At 45.6% G+C, this 20,092-nt stretch overlaps 1 protein-coding gene across 3 annotated transcripts in view; it reads right to left on the bottom strand.

Moving 5' to 3' along the window:
* The window catches only part of ACO1 (aconitase 1), a 48,360-nt gene that overhangs the window by 16,714 nt on the left and 11,554 nt on the right, over nucleotides 1-20,092 (bottom strand). For all 3 annotated transcript variants that reach the window (XM_085848927.1, XM_085848928.1, XM_085848929.1), the window contains exons 7-17: nucleotides 13,675-13,814; nucleotides 13,174-13,345; nucleotides 12,835-12,935; nucleotides 12,503-12,619; nucleotides 9,766-9,925; nucleotides 7,942-8,077; nucleotides 4,060-4,144; nucleotides 3,724-3,880; nucleotides 2,994-3,118; nucleotides 2,653-2,757; nucleotides 178-320 (exon numbers count right to left, since the gene is read on the bottom strand). In XM_085848927.1, the coding sequence (XP_085705053.1) occupies nucleotides 178-320; nucleotides 2,653-2,757; nucleotides 2,994-3,118; nucleotides 3,724-3,880; nucleotides 4,060-4,144; nucleotides 7,942-8,077; nucleotides 9,766-9,925; nucleotides 12,503-12,619; nucleotides 12,835-12,935; nucleotides 13,174-13,345; nucleotides 13,675-13,814 (1,441 nt within the window). The remainder of the gene's footprint in view (nucleotides 1-177; nucleotides 321-2,652; nucleotides 2,758-2,993; nucleotides 3,119-3,723; nucleotides 3,881-4,059; nucleotides 4,145-7,941; nucleotides 8,078-9,765; nucleotides 9,926-12,502; nucleotides 12,620-12,834; nucleotides 12,936-13,173; nucleotides 13,346-13,674; nucleotides 13,815-20,092) is intronic.

The following is a 20,092-nucleotide window of genomic DNA, read 5'->3' as shown; positions in this document are numbered from 1 at the left end:
CCCCTTGTGTCCGCATATTGGCCCACAACAAAACAAAAAATATGTAAAACAAGAACCCCAGCAACGCAGAGCTCTTGTCGACCTGCGACGTCTCACAGGTAAAAACAACATGGTAGTGAAATGGACAAGACTCATAAACAAAAGGTTTTGGCAAAAAAATCTTCCCCAAACTCTCACCCTCGTTCCTGGAGATAACGAGCAGCAGGGCTGTTACGTGCAATTGATCCGGCTGGAGAGATGTGATCCGTAGTTACCGAGTCGCCCAAGTACAGCAGCACGTGGGCCTTATTGATGGGCTGCAGGGGTGGCTCCTCACGAGTCTGTCGTGGAAAGGGCACAAATTAATGCAAAATGCACACACTTGTTTTGAGGACTACATACATTTCAAACCAGTCATGTCAATGAAATTTGTGAAACAAAAGATGAAAATACCTAAAGCTATTGAGAAAATTAGGAGAGCAAAGCACAAATGCATTCATGAAACAAAATTATCCTCATGGTGTTAACAGTCTACGTACGATAACCTTGTTACTCCAGAAGGATCATCAAAACAACACCCCCCCTGCCCCCCCCCCCCATCTATAAATATTGTCAGCCCCTGCAAGAGGTTCAGTCTCTTAAACTTCATCAACCATGACCTCTCCTGGTTCAACCACATGGAATAGCTGGCATTCAAAATTGGCTGCAGACCGTGCATCCTCCACCATTCCAAGTCATTCCTTGTAAAATCACAACCACTGAAATCATACAAATCATTCTGTCCGTTATTCAATGGAGTACTGCTCTCCACTCTGGGCTGGTGCCTCCACTTCACATCAGTCTCTCCTGGATTCTGTAGAATCTAAAACTCCCAACATTATCAGCACATCAGGCGATGAAGCAGCAGCACAAGGCCTGTTGCTCTCGTATCACAGAGAGGTTGGTGGCCAGATTTTTACACCCTCTCCAGTGGAACTCTCACTCTGGTCTCAGCCTTCCAACCATCCCCGATTCCTGCAGAACATGTGCTCTTCCAATAACTTCCTCCGAGTTAAATGTTAAAAAAAAAAATGCTGGCTTACTGCACACCTCCAGTCTCTTGTTCCCCTTCTCTCTTGTTTGTGGAAATGCCGTATTGAGACTGTTCAATCTCACTCTTCCTCATGGAGCTGTAAGTTAGTGGTGGTGGTGCATGACCATCTCGTGGTCATCTTTTCTAACCTCATTAACGCAACCAAACTCAAACCTCTGACTTGCAGGTTTCCTCTCCTCGTCTCTCATTGCCCTGGTTGTTGCACCCACCTTCTGCCGCACTGCTCCATTTTGAGTAATTTGCGTTTTTTGCCCTGCTGTCTCCTCATTCTTTCATGAGCCTAAATTTTCGATATTAAAAACAAACATTAACTTGAAGGGCACACTCGGTGGAGCGCATGCCTCCGCCGAGCAATGCCTGATCCAATAGAACATATCAGGCCCAATAAATTATTGAAATAAAAGGCTATACATCGTTTTTGGCCCAATCTCTTAATGGTCAAGAAACACTACGAAAAATTAAATAATTCTACTATCCAGATTCAGATATTCACCAAAGTCGAATCAATTTGTCCTTGTCACACACCCAACCTGTCTACCAAGTTTCGTACCAATCAGTCAATAACTTTTAGAGATATGTATCGGTTAAGCCCAATCTCTCGATGGTGAAGAATCGCTTGAAAAAAATCATCAGATTCAGATCTTCACCAAAATTGAATCAATCCTTCCTTGTCACACACCCAACGTTTCCACCAAATTTTGTCTGAACCTCGCATAACTTTTTGAGATATCGTGCTATATTATCATTTTTGGCCCGATCTCTCAAAGGTGAAGAATCGCTTTTAAAATCCCAGTAGTCGGATCTAGATCTTCACCAAAACGTAATCAGTTCGTCCTCGTCACACACCCAACCCGTCCACGAAATTTCATCCGAAAACCGTCCGCAACTTTTGAGATATCCTGCACACAAACAAACAAAGACAGACAAACAGGGGGTGAAAACATAACCTCTTTCCACCATCGGTGGCGGAGGTAATAAAAACAAATAAGCACACACACGTACTTCCTCTCATCGATCACATGATGCGTTCTTACATCTCAAGTTTCCGACCTAAAAACAGACTCCATCGGGTTAGCTGGGCCTCCTCTCCACACGGTCGCTCTGCTTTAAGGAACGAGGAACGCACGAGTAATCAGCAATCTTTATCGGAGTTCTATAACATGGATGACTTGAGTAGTAATTAAAGAATTAGCGATTTCTGCATATTTCACCAGCTCCTTACCATCAAGCTTTTACAAGTGAAGAATAAGCACAATCTCAATGAAGGCATTTTAAAACTTCAATCATGATCACCAAAGGCACGTTTGGTGTTCTCATCTGAGCACTTGGTTCATGATGACTCAGGGAATCCAGATCCAAATCCCATATAATCTATTATACACGATTGGCCTTGAAATTCAAGTAAAACTGGGATTATGTCGACCAATCCCTTCCCCTGAATGCAAAACCTTTAAGTATAAAAAAAAAAAATAATAATAATAATAATAATCCTCAATGAACCTCTGATCATTGTTAAAAATCCCTCTCAATCAGATATGATGATACAAAGCCTCAAGATGTGTGGTGATGAGTTGCTTGACCATGTCGTGGAAGAACGGCGGCGATTTGATGTAGGTCGATGATGCGTCCCAGGGATAGAGCATTCCATGTGGAGCTTTCAATGAGTTCCAGTTGTCATTTCCATCCTGCGAAAAGCCCCCAAACACCACACCAATGCTCAGAATGAAAAACTCACACGTTACATCCACAAAATACATCTCTCACAATGAGCAGATGTTCACCCGATTGGACGACACCCCCCCCCCCCCCATTACCCTGAATTGTCAGCATTCGTTTGCAAATCGATAAGGCAAAAACAGTTCTCATCAAACAAGAATGAAAATTGAAAGGAAGAGTGAAAAGGATGCTCCATGTTACTCACCTGAATTGAAGAATACACTTTCATGAACATCGCCGGTAGCACGTGCTGCCTCTCAACCTCCTCGATCTCCTTACGAGAGGGCCATATGTCCCGCAGGAATAAGGGCTCACCATTGCGGTCCAGGCCTGCAAATATACCTCTTGAGGTGCATGATGATCTTTGGAAAAGGTCAACATCTGACTTGCTACATGTCGCAAGGAAAAAAAGCTTCTCCACGAGAACGTGGAGTTAAGAAAGCACAGCGAGCATCCAATTCTTCCCCACACCGATCGTTTGTCCGAGTCCTGTTGCGTCGTTCGATGCCTTGATTCACACGCTGGGTTTCATTTTGTAGGCGCAGTGGCCTTGTGGTGAAAGAAGTAAACACAATGGACTGTCTCCAGAGGCTTCGGGTTCAAATCCGGCTGAAAGCGGCTGGGATGAGAACTTGGATTTATAAACCTCGGGAAACGACTCGTCTCAGGAGAATTCGATCACTCATCGAGAATGTCGGTAAAAACCCAGCCGGCTCATTAATGACCTTCAGTGAGGAAGTCATGTCCCCGGTTTCGACTGCACGTGGAGCCAACACACATTTAGTGGTCGAAATGTGTGCTCTGAACTCGGGATGGGCAGTGAACCGTGCCAACACCCACAATCAAAAACAAAAGGAATGTTTTATTGGCTCGTTCTTCATTTACGAGTTTTAGCTTTTCCAGGATCAACTGACAATTCAATAAATTGTACTCACCAAGAGGCTCGACATTGAAGTCTATGTTGACGGTGCCTGCGATGGCGTATGCGATGACGAGTGGTGGAGATGCCAGGTAGTTTGCACGTGTGTGCGGGTGAATTCGCCCCTCGAAGTTCCGGTTACCAGAAAGTACACCGCAAACCACCAGATCTTCCTAAACACCAAGCAAGGAGAGAGGAAAGAATGCAACAACAACAAAGTTCCCCATGGTGTAAAAATAAATAAATAAATAAATAACTAACAAGAAAAACAAATAAGTGACCACGACTCGTACACTTGGACTACTTGCAATTCCGTAATATCAAACACTGGATAAGGACAAGAATGAGGAACCTGGTTTATGGCTTGTATCACTGCTTCAGGAAGGGGTCCACTATTACCGATGCAGGTCATGCAACCATAGCCCACCAACTCAAACCTGTCAAAAGCAATCCACGGGAGGAAGCAAGACGCCAGCAAAGAGTAGATCGAGCATCGTACGGAAGTCTCAATAACGTGCAATACGCAAGGAAAAAATAATAATAATTCAACAAAATGAAGTTTCGATAAACTGAGAACTACGAGATCTGATCAATGTGGGATTTTGTTTTTCATTTTGCATTCCTTCATGAAAAGAACAAGAACAAGAATAAACAAGAAGAAGTAAAAGAAGAAGGAAAAAAAAATAAAAGGAACCATAAAGCAGCAAGTGCGACTTCAGTGAATTTTGCAGTAATTTCTGTGTCAGCCGCGAATCGCTTGCCTTGGTGAGTCCCCGGTCGGCTGTGAAAATCATGTGACATTTCAGTTTACTCTCCATTCAATATCAGTGGCATTTCCCCTCAAAGACCTTCAAAGCTCGTGGGTGAAATTGTAGAACTTTTCTTCTTTTTTTTTCTTTTTTTCATTTATCTAATGTGGTGGTTTCTAATAATTTATCTAATGTGGTGGTCGTGCAACACAAGCATAATGGGCCAAATGGCCACCTCCTGCGTCAAAGCTCCTCGTTAAGATTCATTGGTCTCGTATCGATGTGGTCACAAACCCCAGCACGATCACGAGGGGCTATGAGGTTTTACAGCAGAATTGTGTCTTTACTTGATCCAATGTAAAGACAGCACTTCGTTATTTTCCGTGAAGTTCATTCAAGAGTGAAGGGTGATGGGAAGAATCCAACAATGGACGCCATTTCCTTATTCACCGACATAGACAGAAGGTCATCCTGCCTGACGGACATCTGGTCACTGTGACGCACTTGCAAGTTCTTGTTCCTGGCTGACCTCAACAAAAATACCTTACACAACATAGTGGCAATACCCCTGGGTGCTCACCTGGTCGTGGATGGATAAGATAACCAAGGAACCACTGGTAGGCATGGATGACCCACAAAATATGTCACGGAGAAGAGAGTAAATAGCGATGGATTTTTATTCAACGACATGAACAAACTTGGGTACATCAGGTTGTGATAAAGGTTGTGGTCAAGTTTCATCGAAATCGTACGTGTAGTTTAAGGGAAATTGAAAGCATTTGAGGATGGACAGACGGACGGACAGACGATGCGCCATCCCATAAGCTCACTGAAACTACGTTTCCAGGTGAGCTAAAAACTACCACAGGAGTAATTCACATAATCGTGGTCATGATGTGTTAGCATTGCACCCTATCTGCATGAAATGGGAAAAGAAACTAATCAGTATATTGGAATAGCACCTCCATTCCCTCTTCTCCAATGGCTTGATTTCTGATCATCAATTTGGATTCAGACCAGGTCACTCTACCCTGGATATGCTGCTTCTGCTCTCCAAACAATGGATGGAGGTCCTCAATGCCGGACATGAAGTCAGAGCCGTATCCCTCGACATATCACATGCTTTTGACACAGTCTGACACCCTGCCCTGCTCACCAAACTCTCTTCCCATGGTATTCAAGGCTACCTCCACTCACGGCTCACAGACTTCCTCTCCTGTCGCAGCCAACGTGTGGCCCTAAATGGAGTTCCTTCATCCCCTCTTCCTGTCAAGGTTGGAGTTCCTCAAAGCAGCGTTCTGGGTCCTGTTCTTTTTCTTGTTTTCATCAATGATCTCCCGCCTCTCTGGAAAATCCTATTTATCTCTTTGCTGATGACTCCACCCTCTGCCGTACCATATGTGATCCCTCAGACCGGCAAGCAGCAGCTTCTTCGCTCGTGGCAGATCTGGGAAAAATCACAAACTGGTCCAACACTTGGAACATGTCTTTGAATCCGGACAAATCTCACACACTCACGATGTCTCTCTGAAAGAACCATCTGGAAACCAACCACCCCCCCCCCCCACCATGTCTACTTTCTCAACAATTCTCTGGAAGAAGTCCTTTCTTTCATGCTTCTGGGTCTCACTATCGCCCATAATCTTTCCTGGGAAAGCCACATTTCAAACCTCGCCTCCAAAGCCAGTCGCCAATTGGGAATCCTCCGTCGTGCAAAGTCCTTCCTTGGCACATCTGAGCTCCTGACCACATGAAAAGCTTTCGTCCGCAGCCTGATGGAGTACTGCTCTCCCCTCTGGGCTGGTGCTCCTGCCTCTCACCTTTCTCAGCTTCACACTGCGGAAACCAAGGCATTAAGGATCATTGTTATCTCCCGTGATGAGGCTGAGTCTTTGGGTCTCTCACTCTTTCACCGCAGGCAAGTTGGTGGTCTTTCTGTCTCCTCTCTGGCATCGATCCCCTGCTCTGCCTGTGATGCGTCTCCCTCCCCCACCCCCTATATTACTGCAGGGCACTCAAGGTCCACCAGCAACCCCCTTCTGGTTAAACTACCAAAATCAAGAATCACTGCTCATCTTCACTCCTTCATTTCTCTACTTTCCCACCTTTGGAACAAACTCCCACACAATCTTCAATCCCACTCTTCCCTCCAGGTCTTCAAAACAGCTGTTCGCCACCATCTCATATCTACCCCCATCCAAAACCCTGGTCTTTTCTACCCCTGTTAATCCACCCCAAACCCACCTCCTTCAAATTCCCTGCTTTCCTTCCTGAAAGTCCCTGTAGTGTCCATCTTGTATACCCCATGTACTCCGCCCCATCCCTCTCCTTTCCACACATATCCTCATGTCTCTGTTCCACACTGTTTTGTGCTTCCCTCTCCCACCCGAGTCTCCTGCTCCCCTTGTTGTACGTTCTGTGTTAGTTCTTAGACTAGCCTCGACATTTTATACAAGGAAATGGCGGCATTTTCACCCCCGACGACGAAAATACAGAAACCTCCATATGGGTCATTAAAAAAAACACAAAAAATACGGATTTCCATCATATACGGAAGAGTTTCACCCAACTGTAAAACACAACGTACCTGCAAGTTCAATACAATGTGCCGAATAAACTTGATCTACTGTGTTTTGGCCAATTTCTGGGTGGAATCATTCTGGTTTGGGTGGTGCTTACAGCGTGAAGAGACTCAAATTCACGAGGCTGAACAACACAAGCAGCACTCACTAGTCCTCCCTCCACGACGCTCGTGCAGGTGCGTGACGTCACCAATGCCAAAACTAAATGCACGGCGCCACAGCACAAGGTTGATGGCATGGTGGAGAGTCAATCATAATGGAGCTTCACCATCCATCCCCACATGAATCCCAAAACTAGGTGAACGCCTCGGAAATTAGTCGCAGGAAGAGTCTGAAGAAGGTACATAAGAATGAAACGGTACATACCATGATTTATGAGACTGGCAACACAAAAATAAATAAATAAATAAATGCCTTGCTATGGTTCGTGGTGACATAATCTCGTGTCAACATCTGTACTTTCTTCAAACTCCTCGTACTTGCTCTTCCTGCTCCGGAATTCTGACACTTTTAGCTCATACACATCCTTCGAGTTCAAATTGCTGCGGCGAAACTTTGTAACTGTCTACCCTCCGTCACGCCGTCACAACCCATGCTGTGACTTCATGCGTTTACCTTTGGCAATTATGACGTCACTCACGCCCAACCCAATGGCTGTTTGCCCATGCTAACCATCCTGAGAACATTTTAACACCAAACACACCGAGCCGAGTCGGTTTCAAACCACAACGGTGAAACGAAGCCGATTACAATAATACTTTCAATGATGTCACAGGATTTCCAGTTTCCATTGAAGAGCAATACATTTTTAATGTTCACATGAAATGGAGAGCTGGGCAGACAGGATGAAGGGGGAGAGGGGGTCATATTGGGGGGAAAATAAATAAATAAAGGAGATTATACCCAAGAGTGCGAAGTGCTGGCATGACATCGGCCGATTTTAGATAGTCTGTGACCACTCCACTGCCAGGGGAGAGGCTCGTTTTAATGTACGGCTTCACTGTTAACCCTGCTTCGACAGCCTTCTTCGCCAGCAGGCCTGCAAGCAACGAAAAACAACAATTTGCAGGCAATATATTCCAGTCTTGACATCGCTGGATTACATAAACTCGATCGAATATGTTCAGATGTGTTTTTTTTTTAATTTGTTCGTGGAAATCGAAAAACGCCCATTCCCTATAGAAGCTTGGGAGGGGGATTTGTTTTGTGTAAATGGTTAGAAATATCAGCTCCCTCCGGCAGGGGTAAGTAGAATTTTCAACCCATCTTGGGGGGGGGGGTGGTATGGGTGGGCAGGAAAGGGATGACCATATGCTTAATTTGTCTGCAAAAGTTGGTTGTGAGTGGGAAAACCGTTTTGAGTGTGAAAGCGAACAAGTCTGAAGACGACGATGGTTCACGAGCGGTATTTGACGATGTAGATCGTTTCAGAAGTCAAGGATGAGACAATGTGATAATGTTTGACCAAGTTATAAAAATGATCAACATGATGTGGTACGAGTGACAGGTTATCAGCTGCAAAATGTCGAAAACCCAGTTTCGTTCAACAACTTAAAATTTGACCTTTGCATAACCTTTAAAGGTCACAAAACAATGTTTTGGACATTAAAATAAGGAAACAGGATACGTGCTATAGCTTATTGGAGTTAGTTCGTCGAAGAAGGTCAAAAACCCGGTTCGATTCCCACAACTTTGAAAATTTGACCTTTGTGACCTTTAAAGGTCAAAGGTCAAGGATTATGACCTTTGGTGCAAAACTTCCTCTGGAACATTCCAGGAACAATATAAGGTCATAGAGGCTATATGGCATTTCGCACTCCTCGGATTATCCATACTTTGATGAAATCAGCGTAAAAACAAACTTGAAGGGGGCGACACGGGCAAGGTGTTCGAGATAGAGCAAAATGGTTTCAAGACTTGAGGTGGGGAATGACCTCAAGATTATGCATAAAAAAATATTGTCATCCGAGCTCTCAAAGCTTGGGCGGTCGTATGATTTTTATGTCAAAATTCGAAATTTTCTAAGTTCGTGACCTTGTGACCTTGACCTTGGTACGAAAATGAAAAATCTAGCTCCGTGGGGCTATGCAGGTGCCATTGGGCTAACCAAATACTGAAACCCCTGCCAGAGTCGCCAAACCCCCGAGGAGAAGATGCAAATTGAAATCGGCTACCCCCTAAAAACACAATTCGCAATTTTCTAAGTTCGTGACCTTGTGGCCTTGACCTTGGGACGAAAATGAAAAATCGAGCTCCGTGTGGCTATGCAGGTGCCATTGGGCTAACCAAACACCGAAACCCCTGCCAGATTCGACAAACCCAATAGGAGAAGATGCAAATTGAAATCGGCTACCCCCGAAAACATGTTTTTTGGGCGTGGCTACGCCCATAATGGGCGGACCACGCCCATGTTCAGGAAAACACAACTAGATCATGATATAAACCTCCCACCAAAATTTTGTCAGGATTGGATCAAAACCCACGGAGCTCTGCTCGGGACAGACAGGCAGACAGACATACAGACAGACACACAACAATAACGAATATAGTGGTCACTTATTTTTTTCGTGAAAATATTTTTTCGTGAACCAATAGGCAGAGACAAACAGACATGCTGAATTTAAATATGATGAAGGCCTCAACGTAGTGTGGCCAGACAGCTCCGAGCATCACTGTCCCGCACCCGCTCCTCACGTCGTTAAAGCAGTAAACATTCGGATCTTGTACCTGCTCCAAGCATGACCGACGGATTGCTTGTGTTTGTGCAGCTCGTGATGGCAGCGATGACTACAGAACCGTGGTGGAGCTCAAACTCGGCGCCTTCAAATGAAAAGCTAACCGTGGCGGCCAATTTCTTTGGGGAAACCTGAAAACCCTTGAAGCAGACCTGTAAGGAAAGCAGGTGGAGGACAAGGTAGTGGAAAATCACAAATTAATATTGATTCTGGGCCTGGAAAGCCAACTCAACGATTCTCCAAAATACTGCACGTCTCTTGAATTAAGACTTGATTGATGAATAGTTTTTGCAATTCTGCAGGAATATAAAGTTAATGGTCTGTTATATCATGTAGCCTGGTGTTGGCTTAATGGTTCGGGTGGTGGGCTTGGGATCCCAGCGTTCTGAGTTCAAATATCACTCGACCATTGAATTAATACCAGCTGGGGTTGACTCAGCCTGTCATTCTTGCGCGGTTCGCACAATAAGCACCAGCTTGCTGGGATGATCGAGCCATTCGAGTATCCTGCGTCGGAGTGGCGACCCGTCCAGGATTGCGCCCAATATCCCAGGAGACTGCTGAGGCAGCACCAACACTCTGCACAGAGTATGGTCCTAATAGATGGATGGATGGATGCATATTCCTCGGCAGCACTTGGCTCTCATCGACGTGTGACGTCGTCGCTGGCTCGCATAAACGAGATATTCCGTTAGTGTGAACGAGTCGAGTTCAAATATTGTCGAATGGTATTTTTTGTGGCTCACGTGTAACAAAAGAAGGGGAAAGGGTTCATCGATTCGTTTATTGTGCTTCCCAGGGGAGAATAATCTGGGGGTGGTAATAAATATGAGGGATAAAACAGACAGGCAGTTCCAGGTAACTCATAGTCATAGATAAAGCAAACAGGGTTTTAAGTTGTATCTGTAGAGGGATAAAGTATATATATCAAATGAGATCGTGTTAACACTATGTAGGAATTTAGAGAGGCCTCATCTGGAATATCACACACAGTTTTGGTCACCACATACGAGGAAGGACAGTTGCCAGAGAGAGGTTGCAGCGTCAAACTAGACCGAGCTATGAAGAGCAACTAAAAAAAAATTAAACCACATAAATCTATACATTAGAAAAGAGGTGATTGTGAGGGATCTGATGGAAATATTGAAGATAATGAAGGTATCAACAAAATAAGTACAGAATACTTTTTCAGCATAATGAACATGGACAGGACCAGAGGTCATAGTTTAAGAATGAAGTGGACAGTTGGAATGGAAGTAAGGTGGGGGGGGGGGTCTCTCCCTGAGATTGTGGTGTCCGTGCAAGGGTAGTCAGAATGGAGTCAGTTGATAGTTTTAAAATCGAGTTGGATCGGTATCTGGAAGTATTGTGGACGAGAGAGTAACAAGATATTGGCATGACTGTGCAGGCTTGATGGGCCGAATGGCCTCCTCCTCCATTGAAGTTCCTTATATTATAAAGGCCTGGATACATCACATTATACGAGAACAAAGCACGCCAGGGATTCCAAGGAGAGAAATGTTAACGATCTGGTCATCACAGAGGAGTAAACTGACAAACCAGATGCCGTCCCAAAAATATTCAAGTCGGGCGGCAATTCGAACACCAAATGTCAGGAGGAAAAGAACGTGGAGAAAACAGAACTGCACTCGGCAGAGTGCATACCTCCACCAGGATGAACAGTTTACGTTTTGTATCCCACTGATAGGCCAGATCTGAATCGGGACCCGAGCCAAAATCTCATCAATTAGTTCTTGTCACCTGACCAACTCATAGCCACCGAGTTTTGGCGTAACACGTCCACAACTTTTGAAGATATCGTGCTATTTGTCGTTTTTGGACCCATCTCTCAATGGGGAAGAATCACTTGAAAAATTAAAAATAAAAATTCTCATATCCGGATTCAGATAGTGACCAATATCGAATCGATTCGTCCTTGTCGCACACCCAACCTGTCCACAACGTCCACCTTCGGTGGTGGCGGTGAAAGCCGAGCAGCAGGATATACAATTTCAATCTCTGTAAACAACTGGAACGCTGGAAAGTCCCAAATAAATGATGGAGAGTACGTGCTGTGACGGACAGTCTACAACCGAACAGTCAGTGTGGCTTTGGTGCCTTTGATCTGTCGACGTCAAGGTGTACAAATGGGGCAAATGTAACAATCGTAACTTCAGAGGTCAAACCACTCTGCTGTTCTTGTGAGAAGATCACGTCGAGAGCGTTATTCAAACAACCAAGGCCAAGGCGCACCACCAACTCATGACACTTTACTTCCTCCTCATCTGAATATTCAGATTGTGAAGAATTTTGGTAACAGTCGTTCGGTGATCCTTCAAAAAAAAAAAAAATCCCTTCCAGGGTCAAATTGATATGGCTGTTCGTAAAGTGAAAACTCTCTGGATTTCGAATTCCATCACATTTTGCTGGTGCTGTAAACTTGGTACTGCGAGCTGAAGCCACAGCTTTGTTGGTGGTAACCGGGTAACGTCAGCAGGTCAAGTGGGCTCAAACTTTCACGTCAAGCGAGAGAATGAATCGTTTATCCGTATTTTCTCTTCAAGGGTACTTTTTGAAAATTCCTTCGTGAATACAAGATACAACAGACCGTTAACTCCAGATTCCTGAAAAAAAAAAATCCCATAGCAGTTAATAAATCCTGTAACAATATCCGGAAGTTACAGTGATGGACATTTGGCCCATCACATCCATGTCAGTGCTCCACTCGCCTTGTTGGCGAGGCATTTTTGGAAGTCCCCCTTCATGGAGTCCACAGGCACCTGATCCTGAGGTCGCTTTGGACCGCTTATCGAAGGCACCACAGATTCCAAATCAAGCTCAACCACCTTATGATGGAATGACAAAATAAGAAGGAATAAATATGAATGAGGGCACATGTACAATGGGTTCAATTTAACAGGACGACGTTGAAAGCAAGCAGAAGCAAAGCCGACGGAAGAGTCGACAAACAAGCACAAGTGGCGTTCCAACATTTCAACACCCGAGAGAAAAAGTAGTGCGAGGAGATCCGAGACGGTGCACTGCAAATATATTTCACTACCTGTGAGTATTCTGGGTCTTGGGTAGAGTTCGTGTAGTCACGATACATCTTCACCGCCTTCAAATAGGTTTCAATTATCTGTATCCGGGATTCGTCTCTCCCTGTCGGTCGTGACAATAAAACAATGCATCACCACGGTACGAATGGTTGGATTCAACTCCACATCGAGTCAACCACAGGCTCAACAACACACTCCAAAAAAAAAAACATTCTATTTGTTGTAGACATCAATTGTCGTTTGATTTGTTTGAGAAAGTTTAAAAAATAAACAAAAAAAAAAATCAAAATAATTTCAGCACAATCACCAACTCCACTCAAGTCTTGTTCATTCATATGTACCTGTCTGCCTCAGGTATTCTAGAGTGGCAGCATCGGGAGGGAAGAAACCCACAGTTGCACCGTATTCAGGGCACATGTTTGAGATGGTGGCCCTGTCGGCAATGGACAGCTCTGCAACACCAGGGCCAAAAAACTCCACAAACTTACCGACGACACCCAGCTGCCGCAGGTTCTGAGGAGGGGGGAAGAACGGCGATTCTACTCAAGTGGTCCAAAATGAGATGCTTGCCTTTGAGAAATCTCATGAAGATGAAAAGAGAGCAAATTGCAATCCTGAGTCAACAGGGGGCGCTGCACTGTCAAAACTGAAATCATTCGGTGCGGGCATAAAACCAGCTGTCCGACTTGAAATAAAACATTCACCGGTTCGTTTGTGACGAGTAAGACTTTCGACGAGATGTTTACAAGAGTGGGACAACTTGAAATAAAGTGGAGGAGCCAATCATGAGAAGAGGCCTCAAATGCTTGTTAACGTTCGAAAAATATTTTTCAGTTGCTCACCTTGGTTATGGTCAGCACAACATCAGTGGATGTAGCAATTGAATTTACAGACCCCACAAGGTGGTAGCCCACCACCTCCGGGAGAACCATGCTGATCGGCTGGCCCAACATGACGGCCTCCGCCTCGATGCCTCCAACGCCTGTGGAAGCATCATGTTCAAATCCTATTACCTGTCCACTCTCGAGATAATTCTATACAAGTTGTTTTGGGGAAAAAATTTATATTAATGTATTTTAAATTGTAACAAATGGAATTTCAGAAATGTAACTTTTATGCTGCAAGTTGATTTGGCTGTCATTTCTGGCCAAAAGACTTTTGCCCTAAATGATAAGAAATGTGTTGTTCTGGAGCAGAGTGACCGAGCTGATAAATGAACCTTTGCTTAGAAAATGTACGAAGTGGCTTTTTGTCTAAAAGACACGTCTACAGTCTGGGTGAATATCCCCCAACCTCTCTCTCATGGAAGTATAAAATATTTTGAAAGGCACATCGTTCTCAGTACGAGCACGTGAGGAAGTATAGTTTCTCAGTGGCTTGTACTCCTTGGAACTGACCAAGTACCAAGTTGGAATAAAACTCTCTGATGTACTGTAGAGGTGAATTGAATCGGGTTGGTCTAACTGTTAACTAAAGTAAGAATAAATGAAATAGAACCAAATAATATTGCAATTAAATGGGGATTCTTAAGTTCATTGTATGAGGGTGAGAAGTGTATGGTGTATAATAAGGAAATAAATTGTTTCACGAGGAAGGACTTGTGTGGACATCAGTTTTATCAGTGTCGATAGGGTTTTTGTAGGATTTTATAATCAAATCGGACAAACGTTAAACTCTGTCTGAAGTCAAATAGGATTCCACAATCGGCCACTTAGAATCCTTCAGGAGGACAACAATCACAACAAGGTGGGTTTAAAAAATCCACATCAAAGTGATCACACAAAGTTGAACCACATCCGATTATATATATATATATATATATATATATATATATATATATATATATATATATATATATATATATATATATATATATATATACTTTAAATAAATTTAGTGCAGAGCTGTCTATATTCTTGGCCCAACTAAACAGTCAGATTGCTGTTTCACAGGAAGAGCACTACATCATAAGGTGCTCCTTCCCTCAGACGGACGTTAAGCTGGGGACCCATCTTCTGACATTAACTGGTGAACTTGTAAAGTTAAGACATGAGAGTCGGTCTGTTCGTGTTACCATCTGAAGAGACCGACCATGAAGAGAGGGAACCCAGATTCAAATCCCATATACCACATACACGTTTGTCCATCGTCTACCAATGTCCTTGTCATTCATGTGAAAAGCACAATGAAGTCGATAAATGTCATTTTCTCCGGCATGCGATCACCTTAAAAACAATTAAAATTAAAAATCATATAAATAAGGCGGCAGATAAAAACAGATGGCATTGTAAAGCCACCAGGGCATCATGCCGCCATCGATTGGCAGATTAATGGCTGATTATATAGGAATCATTTTCGAAACGCTAAAATCAGCGGAGATTTTGCTTTCAGGTCAGGTCAGGTTCGATCTGTGACCTACTACAGGTACCATGTAAACCTGTACTAACCTGTTCCATGGTCGGGTTGTCGGCGACTAAACCGTCTCCCCCACCAGGTTTTCTGGTGAGGAGGGTGTTTGGATATGGACACCCAGCAGGATTAAAAACAAAACCTGTCAAAGGGCGGAGGAGCTCCTTGTGAGCCAACGGCCATCCATATCTAGTGCCCAACTGTGTCTGCGGACGTCCTCCTGCAGTTGGGTCACTTCTTATTAGGAGGTTGGTGGCAGGATTTGCACTCCGGCCACCGTAAAACCCTTCATTCCGCAAAACGCAAAAACGCTAAAAAATCTGAAAACCCACTCCGTGGGAGTACCTCCTGTGCAGCTTCCCTTCGCAGGGCAGCTCACCGGATGACGGGATTGGGGCAAAGCCTTCGGGACCCCCAATCTTTGATAGGAGGGAAACCATGGGGTAACATCCCTGGGTCAGATTGCGGGAGAGTGTGTCGGAGTGGTGCTGAGGTGTCGTCCACCAGACGGCGGTCTCCTTGGGTTAACCTGAGGCGGTCCCTTCGGGTGGGTGCCTGGAATGTCCTATCCCTAAGAGAGGATGATCACCTGTCTATGTTATCATCTGAGCTCAAGCGTTTGGACATCGGGATTGCAGCTCTTTCTGAGGTTCGGAGACCGGATTGCGGCGAGATAATGGTGGGTGGTTACACCTACTATTGGTCTGGTCGCTCTGATGGTTACCATACCCAAGGAGTTGCTGTAGCTGTGTCCAATAAGCTGACCCCAATGATAATTGAGGTAACACCGGTCAACGAGCGTATTATGAGATTAAGGATTCGTTACTCCTTAGGTGTCATTTCCCTGGTCTCTGTTTATGCTCCAACTGAGGCGAGTGATCTCACCGTGAAGGATGCATTCTACGCCACACTCGAGTCTGTGGTTGATCAGTGCCACAGATGAGATACACTTCTAGTCTTGGGGGATTTCAATGCATCGACTGGAACTGATAGGGATGGTTATGAGGTGTATGTTGGTCCCCATGGGTCAGGAACTATGAACCAGAATGGCACTAAGTTCCTTGACTTTGCAAGAAGTCATGGACTTAGGGTGGCTGGTTCATGGTTTCAGCGCCCACAAGCTCATCGCTGGACTTGGTATTCCAACGCTGGTGGTGTGCCAAAGGAGATTGACCATGTCCTCATTGACGGTCGTTGGAGGATGATCCAGAACTGCAGGGTCTACCGGAGTGCTCAGTTCCTCAATACTGACCACAGGCTTGTTGTAGCAACTCCAAAGCTGCACCTTAAATCCTGGAGAATGGTACCATCCCAGCCGAGGCTGGATGTTGCCAAGCTCAGGGATGAGAGAGTAGCTGAGGAGTTTGCGAACAGGCTGAGTGGACACTTGGGGGGTCTGGGTGCCTTGGGGGGTCCTGAAGAGTTGTGGAGCGCCTTCAAGACCACCGTCCTTGATGTTGCCGGTGGATGCCTTGGAGCTCACCGCAGGGCAAAGAAGAATTTTGTCTCTCAAGGGACACTGGATACCATTGACCAGAGTCGCAGGGCCAGGCTGAATGGCAGAGCTGAGCTGTTCAGGGAGCTGAGGCGTAAAACTGTACGTGCACTGAGGGTGGACAAGGAGGCCTATGTGCGAGGAATCTGTGAGGGGGGAGAGCATCACCTGTGGACAGGTGATTCTCGTCCCGCTTACAGGGGAATTCGCGCATTACGTTCATCAAAGCCCATCCCTCGGAGCACTACAGTTCGAGCAGAGAGTGGTAGGCTCTTGACAGAGGAGTCTGAAGTGAAGGCCCGCTGGGCCGGTTACTTTGAGCGGTTGTACCAGGCTGATCCTCCAACTGTCGAGTTGGACGTCAAGGGTGTTACAATCCCTGTTTCTGACCCTCAAATCAACTGTGGTCCACCTACGCTTGTGGAAACACGGGCTGCGGTGAACCAGTTGAAACGGGGCAAAGCTCCAGGGATCTGTGGCATCCATGCCGAACTTCTCAAGGCTGGTGGAAATGCTGCACTCGTGTCATTGCATGCAGTTCTGTGCTAAGCCTGGAACACAGGCATCATCCCAACTGACTGGAAGAGGGGCCTTGTTGTCCCTCTCTGGAAAGGGAAGGGTGATCGCCAAGACTGCAACAACTACCGAGGGGTGACGCTGCTCTCAGTGCCGGGCAAGGTCTTTGCTCGGATAATTCTCGATAGGGTTCGCCACCATCTGCTTGAGCACCAGCGTCCAGAGCAGTCAGGCTTTACACCAAAGAGGTCAACGATTGACCGTATCCTTGCACTTCGTGTCCTCACCGAACGCAGACGAGAGTTTCGGCAGGGGCTGCTTGCAGCCTATGTTGATCTCTGTAAAGCGTTCGATTCAGTGAATCGGGATGTCCTCTGGAGGATTCTTGGTCTTCGTGGGGTGCCACCAAAACTGATCGATCTGATGTCTGAACTCTACTCTGGTACTGAGAGTGCTGTGAAGTGTGGTGGTACCATCTCTGACTTATTTCCAGTTGTTACTGGAGTTCGTCAGGGATGTGTACTTGCCCCCACACTTTTCAGCACTTGTATGGACTGGATTCTAGGGAGGATGTCGGAGAGATCAAGTTGCGGTGCGTCATTTGGGAATGTCAAGATCTCGGACCTTGATTTGCAGATGATGCAGTCATCTTTGCGGAGACTTTAGACATCCTCTTGGGGGGCCTCGTGGTGCTGAATGAGGAGTCGGAGCCGTTGGGATTACGGATTTCTTGGGTCAAAACAAAGATCCAGGCTTTCGGTGACATCTTGGATGCTGCTGTCCTGTCTGTGTCTGTTTGTGGTGAGGATGTCGAGGTCGTGGAGAGATTCACTTACCTTGGCAGTGATATTCATGTCTCTGCTGGCTGCGAGTCAGAGGTCAATAGACGTCTGGGTCGGGCCTGGGGAGTCATGGATTCACTGGATCATGGGGTGTGGCGCTGCCGGTACCTGTGCGGGAGGACGAAAGTCCGAGTCTTCAGGTCCTTGGTACTTCCAGTCTTGCTCTATGGATGCGAGACTTGGACTCTGACCAAGGATCTGAGACGGAGACTTAATTCCTTTGGTACCAGGTCTCTTCGGAGAATCCTTGGCTATCGCTGGTCGGATTTTGTGTCCAACGAGCGGTTGCTGAGAGAGACTCGGATGAGATTTGTTACCTGCATAGTCCGTGAGCGTCAGCTGCGGCTGTATGGACATGTGGCTCGTTTTCCTGACTCTGATCCTGCTCACCAGATTCTCTCAGCGAGGGAGTCTCATGAGTGGAGGAGGCCAGTGGGTTGACCACGTGCCTCATGGTTGCAACAGGTTAACCATCATCTCAAGGAGATGGGGATGGGCCTGGCATCTGCCTTGGGGGATGGCCAGACGGAGGCCCCTGGAGTTCCGGCGGAAAGTGGACGCAGCGACGTGCTGTTCTGGAACATGCTCCCATACCTGACCTGACCTGATTTTGCTTTCGTAAAGTACGATTTTGCAATCACGACAGCAAGACTGGACACAGCTTGCGACACAAGGTCTCGTGGAGATACTTCCCTACCTCCAATGGTAAAGGGGTTATAAATGAGACTGCGGGGTCCACCAAGGCCTGGCCCTGCTGACACCAAGGTCAGCAGCGACTGTTCAAAACACTCTTCTCCTGCAAACTCCGCAACTGATGCCTGTGATGTGCATCACAGATCGGAATATTACTTAGTCGTCAAAAAAAAAAATCCGAGTGGGATAACGTTAGGGAAGCAAACGGGATCAATGACTTCCATCAAAATGTAGTGACGGTAAGGAACTGAAGTGATGGAAGAGTGCCAAAGATGATGACATCTCCATCCTCCCGCCGTTCCAAGCCAGTAACACCCGGTGTATCGATATCTAAACCGAATTTGAAATCATGAGACTGGGTAGTTATTCAAAATGGTGGTGGACAATTTCTTAGAGAAATGTGATTCATGGGTGAGGACAATATGATGATTGTAATGAAGCCATTCCTCCATGAATCCATAAATCACGGCCAATTCCAGATTAAACCGCCAAATACAATCCAGATGTCCTCATGAAGATCGAGCCATTCCCAGTTTGTTCATCACAAATCCAACATTGGAATCCCATATAATTGATTCCATGTTGGACACGCTCAGCAGAGTCTTTGTAAGAACACTCGTCTTATTCAAAATGCTGTTCAGATGCCCGCCATTTGTTTGTCCAAGGCCACTACTTATTCTTATGAAAGGTTCATATTAAACAACTTCGTCATACACGTACAAGAGAGAAATCTTTGTTTTTGGGTGTCGCGTACGTTACGTAGGTGGACCACCACCATATATCGATTTGACCGCCATTGTGAAACGTGAAAGTCGATGGAGGTTACGTATTCACCCCTGTTTGTCTGTCTGTCTGTCTGTCTGTCTGTCTGTCTGTCTGTCTGTCTGTCTGTCTGTCTGTCTGTCTGTCTGTCTGTCTGTCTGTCTGTCTGTCTGTCTGTCTGTCTGTCTGTCTGTCTGTCTGTCTGTCTGTCTGTCTGTCTGTCTGTCTGTCTGTCTGTCTGTCTGTCTGTCTGTCTGTCTGTCTGTCTGTCTGTCTGTCTGTCTGTCTGTCTGTCTGTCTGTCTGTCTGTCTGTCTGTCTGTCTGTCTGTCTGTCAGCAGGCCATCTCAAAAATTATGGACAGATTTGGCTGAAACTTGGTGGACAGGTTGGGGGCGCGATAAGGATGAATCAATTAGATTTTAATGAAGATCTCAATCCGAGAATTTTTGTTTTTAATGATGTTTTCACCATTGAGTGATAGGGCAAAAAAACGACAAACAGCAAAAAGTTTATTTTTTAATGTACAATGTCGGGGCTCGTA

The sequence above is a fragment of the Eptatretus burgeri genome, chromosome 12, assembly GCF_056783735.1.
Source record: "Eptatretus burgeri isolate ZD-2024b chromosome 12, Ebu_testis_v1, whole genome shotgun sequence".
Taxonomy (NCBI): Eukaryota; Metazoa; Chordata; class Myxini; order Myxiniformes; family Myxinidae; genus Eptatretus; species Eptatretus burgeri.
This window is presented reverse-complemented; position numbering and strand designations above follow the sequence as displayed.